The sequence below is a fragment of the Carlito syrichta genome, unplaced genomic scaffold (genome assembly GCF_000164805.1).
Source record: "Carlito syrichta isolate Samal-C Ts95f unplaced genomic scaffold, Tarsius_syrichta-2.0.1 Scaffold131072, whole genome shotgun sequence".
NCBI classification, from domain to species: Eukaryota; Metazoa; Chordata; class Mammalia; order Primates; family Tarsiidae; genus Carlito; species Carlito syrichta.
Window position 1 is genome coordinate 43,223 of NW_007075168.1, and position 5,206 is coordinate 48,428.

At 46.8% G+C, this 5,206-nt stretch overlaps 1 protein-coding gene across 3 annotated transcripts in view; it reads left to right on the forward strand.

The window, feature by feature from the left end:
* Positions 1–5,206, forward strand: part of CANX (calnexin) — a 20,518-nt gene that overhangs the window by 9,201 nt on the left and 6,111 nt on the right. For all 3 annotated transcript variants that reach the window (XM_008049267.2, XM_021708146.1, XM_021708147.1), the window contains 3 exons: positions 2,085–2,198; positions 2,622–2,778; positions 4,523–4,738. In XM_008049267.2, coding sequence (XP_008047458.1) covers positions 2,085–2,198; positions 2,622–2,778; positions 4,523–4,738 — 487 coding nt within the window. The remainder of the gene's footprint in view (positions 1–2,084; positions 2,199–2,621; positions 2,779–4,522; positions 4,739–5,206) is intronic.

The window sequence follows — 5,206 nt, forward strand, 5'->3', positions numbered from 1 at the left end:
GGAGTTGGAGTCTCACTCGGTCACCCAGACTGGAGTGCAGTGACCGCTCGCAGCCTCGCCTTCTGGGCTCTAGTGATCCTTCCGCCTCAGCCTTCTGAGTAGCCGGAATTATAAGCACGCGCTACCACGCCCGGCTGATTTTTTTTTATTTATTGTAGAGATGAGGTTTCATTGCCAAGGCGGTCTCGAACCCGCGGACTCAGGCAATCCACTCACTTCAGCCTCCCAAAGGCTCGGAATTACAGGCTGAGCCACCGAGCCTGGCTGTATTGTATTTCTTAACTGACTTTATTACCCAAGAAGAAACCTGTGCCCATTAAGCAGTCGCTCCGATTCCTCCTTCCTCTAGCCCCTAGCAGCCACTAATCTGCTTTCTGCCTCTCTGGATTTGTTTATTTCATATAAATGAACTCATACAGTGGCCTCGTGTGTCTGGCAAGTGTCACTTAGCACCCATGTTCAAGGCTCCTCCGCGGTGAAGCATCAGGACTTCATTTCTGTCAAGACTGAATCATACTCCACTGTCTAAGGTCCCATCGCACTTCGTTAATGCACATTTAGGTTGTTTCCCCTTTTTGGCTATGGTTGTAAGTAATGCTGCTATGGACATTCCTCTACTAGCTCTTGTGTAAGCACTTATTTTCATGTCTCTTGGGTATATACCTAAAAGAGAAATTGCTGGGTCATATGGTAGCTCTGTTTAACTTTGATGGACTGCCAAACTTTTCCAAATCAGCTGCACCACTTTACTTTTCTACCTGCAGTGTACAAGGGTTACGATTTCTCTGCATCCTCGCTAGCACTTGTTGTTTTTTTTTTTTTTATCAGTTTGGTATTAGAGCCATCTTAGTGGATGTGAATTGGTTTTGAGGTTTGGTTTTGCATTTCCTTATTTCCTGATGTCTAGTGATGGTGAACATCTTTTTTTTTTTTCTGAGTCGATGTCTCACTCTGTCACTCAGGGTGGAGTTGCAGTGGTACCCTCACGGCCACCGCAGTCTTGACCTGCTAGACCGAGACAATCCTTCTGCCTCGGCTTTCCAAGTAACTGGAACTATAGTCATGTGCCACCATGCCTGGCTAATTGGCTAATTTTTAAAAATTTATTGTAGAGACGAGTTCTCACCACGTTGCCCAGGTTGGTCTCAAACCCCCCTGACCTCAGCCAAACCTCTGGCTTCAACCTCTCAAAGTGCTGGGGTTACAGGTGTGAGCCACTGTGCTCTCCTGTTGCTTTCTTTTTTTTTTCTTTGAGTTGGAGTCTCACTCTGTCACCCAGACTGGAGTGTGCAGTGGCCGCTCCCGGCCACCGCAGCCTCGCCTGCTGGGCTCCGGCGATCCTTACGCCTCAGCCTTCCAAGTAGCTGGAACTACTGGTGCGCGCTACCATGCCCGGCTAATTTTTGATTTATTGTAGAGATGAGGTCTTTCCAAGTTGCCCAGGTGGATCTCGAACCCGTGGGCTCAGGCAGTTCACTCACCTCAGCCTCCCAAAGGTGCAGGATTACAGGCCGAGCCACCGAGCCCAGCTCTGTTGCTTTCTTAATTGGGTTTTTAGTTGCCTTTTAATTACTGAGTTGAAAGTTGTGTTGTTGTATTTTTTTGAGTTGGAGTCTCACTCTGTCACCCAGACTAGAGTGTAGTGGCAAGCGCCTGGCCACCACAGTCTCAACCTGCTGAGCTCCGGCGATCCTTCCGCCTCAGCCTTCCAAGTAGCCAGAACTACAGGCGTGTGCTACCATGCCTGGCTAATTTTTGATTTATGGTAGAGATGAGGTCTCGCCAAGTTGCCCGGGTGGGTCTCGAACCCATGGGCTTAGGCAGTCCACTCACCTCGGCCTCCCAAAGTGCTGGAATTACAGGCTCAGCCACCGAGCCCACCGAGCCCGGCCAAAAAGTTCTTTTTACTTGGTCCTTACAAGATATATGACCTGCAAATATCTTCTAGGGTGAATTACTTAAATTTTGAGATCAAGTATGAACTGTATATTTTTAGAATGCTTTGTTTCCAGTTCACAAAGTGGGAGTACCTTGTCACTTTCTGGCCAGTGCTGTCTTAACAGGCTTTTTCTCCTGTGTTTAAGGGATGAAGATGCCCCTGCTAAGATTCCAGATGAAGAAGCCACAAAACCAGAAGGCTGGTTAGATGATGAGCCTGAATATATACCTGATCCAGATGCAGAGAAGCCTGAGGATTGGTGCGAGCTTCAGTTAACTTTTTAAATTACCCGTTTATTTTTTTATTAATTTATTTATTATTTTGAAAGATGTGGGATACAATTCAGGGTTAGGTATACACATGTTCATTATGTAGGTACCCTTGTTGATGAGGTGGTACCTGTTTGTTTTTTTAATTAAGTCAAACGCAATACTTAAATATAGCCAAGTCCCCAAATGTAAGGGTACAGCTTGACACATTTAATTATATTTTCATCTTTCTAAAAAAATGCATCTGTTGTGAAACACTGTTGTTGCTAGAAATACAGAAACAGGAGAAGAGGGTCTTCTGTAGTGTGACCCGTGGAGACATTTCCATAGGATCTCTGGAGAGTGGGCCAGCCAGCTGCCCGTAGTCCTGCGTGGTAGATCCCATCTGTAATTTCCTATTTATATCCCCACAGGGATGAAGACATGGATGGAGAATGGGAGGCTCCTCAGATTGCCAACCCAAAATGTGAGTCAGCCCCTGGGTGTGGCGTCTGGCAGCGACCTCTGATTGACAACCCTAATTATAAGGGCAAGTGGAAGGCTCCCATGATTGACAACCCCAACTACCAGGTTTGTGCTTCTTGAGGGTCGAGTGTCCTTCATCGATCTGTTTGTGTTCACACAGAAATTTTGTCTGCAGTGAGGCTGCCAGTTGATCATTATATTCATGCTATTATGTTAGAAGGAGGAAATTTGTTTTTTGGGCTTTTTTTTTTAGAAAATTTTTAAAAAGTAGACAGTAAACTTCATAAGTTGAGAGAACGCTTAATGGTTTAGGTGTTACAAAGTTAAACCTTGAAAGTAGAGAGAATAGTTTTCATAATTGCTTTGTAACTATGTTTAAATACAAAAAGAAGAGACATGGGAAACTTGCTTTGGGCACCCTGGTAGAGTGGGTGGCAGGGGTGCATCAGTCATGGGATCTGTACCCCAGGCTGCTTGGTCTGTTACATCGTGATTGCAGACTGTGGCATGAGTTGGCTCCTTGACCATGTCACTTCAGCTCACTGATTGGCCTCACTATCTTCAGCTACATAAAGGCTGAGGCTCAGCTGCTGGCGAGGATGCAGGTAGTACGGTTGTGGAGCTCAGGGTTTCCTGTGGAATTGGAGACCCTTTTTTCTCTTCTATTTTTATTTTGCTTGAGACAAGGTTTCACTATGTCGCCCGGGCTGAAGTTCAGTGGCATGCTTACAGCTACCACAGTCTTAACCTGCTGGACTCGGGTGATCCTTCCACCTCAACCTTTCCAATAGCTGGGACTATAGACATGCGTCACCACGCCTAGCTAGTCTTTAGTTTTTTTGTAGGCTAGGTCTCACCATGTTGCCCAGGCTGGCTTTGAACTCCTGGGCTCAGCCTGTCTTTTTACCTCAGCCTTCCCAAGTGCTGGGATTACACATGAGCCGCTATACTTAGCAGTAATTATCCTTGTACATTTCTAGGCATATGTGTTACTTCTCTGAGTTATCTAGAAGTGGAGTGATGTTGAAGGTTATGTTCATTTTATTTTAAGTCACCACTGAGGCTAGGCTTGGTGGCTCAGCCTGTAAGCCCTGCACTTTGAGGGGCTGAGGTGAGTGGACTGCCTGAGCCCATGGGTTCGAGACCCGCCTGGGCAACTTGAGGAGACCTCATCGCTACAATAAATCGAAAATCAGCCGGGCGTGGTAGCACCTGCCTGTAATTCCAGTTACTTGGAAGGCTGAGGCAGAAAGATCGCTGGAGCCCGGCAGGTCGAGGCTGCAGTGGCCGGGAGCAGCCACTGCACTCCAGTCTGGGCGACAGAGTGAGAGTGCAACTCAGAAAAAAAAAAAAGAAAAAATTAGCCGGGCATGGTAGTGCATGCCTGTAGTTCCCAGCTACTTGGAGCACTGAGGTGGAAAGATCGCCGGAGCCCAGCAAGTTGATGCTGGGGTGGCCATGAACGTGCCACTGGACTCGAGCCTTGGTGACAGAGTGAGACTCCAACTCAATCAATCAATCAATCACAACTGAAAACGTCTGTACTGACTTCACTCCCACCAGCAGGTGGTAAGAGTGGAGGCTGTTGGTGTGCCAGGCACAGTGAGGTGTTGGTTTGGATCAAGGTCATGGATGGTATTAGAAACTGAAAGTAACTGGAGTCCAGAAATCTTCACAGCAGGGTGTGTCAGACATCAGTAGCACTTATTGTTTTATTCATGTTGTTCATTTCAGCTTCACTAAGTCAGCATTTATCTCTATCGATATGGAGAATTCACCCTACAGTAAGCTCATCATAAATGCTTGATGGTCATTATCTGAAGTAATTTTTTAAAACATGTTTTTCTAGGGAATCTGGAAACCCAGAAAAATACCAAATCCCGATTTCTTTGAAGATTTGGAACCTTTCAGAATGACTCCCTTCAGCGCTGTTGGCTTGGAGCTATGGTCCATGACCTCTGACATCTTTTTTGACAATTTTATCATCTGTGCTGATCGGAGCGTGGCTGACGATTGGGCCAGTGCCGGATGGGGCCTGAAAAAGGCTGCTGATGGAGCAGCTGAGGTTTGTTTGTGTGGGCTTCTTGTGCATTTGCCGTTACTATAGGTCATAGTTATTTCTGTGGAAAGCTGTATTGTAGGGCTCGTCTTTTCTCTTACTTGGAATATTTGCACACAAAGTATAGCCATGTGCCTGCTGAAGACAAAACTACTGTATTTTCAGACATGATTTCCTTAGTCTAATATAGTAGCTTTAAGTCAGGTTCGGTGGCTCAGCCTGTAATCCTGCACCTTTGGGAGGCTGAGGTGAGTGGATTGCCTGAGCCCGCGGGTTCGAGACCCGCCTGGGCAGCGAGACCTCATCTCTACAATAAATCAAAAAATCAGCCAGGCGTGGTAGCGCATGTCTGTAATTCCAGCTACTCGGAAGGCTGTGGCGGAAGGATCGCCGGAGCCCAGCAGGTCAAGGCTGCCCCCCGGCCACTGCACTCCAGTCTGAGTGACCGAGTGAGACTCCAACTCAAAAAATACA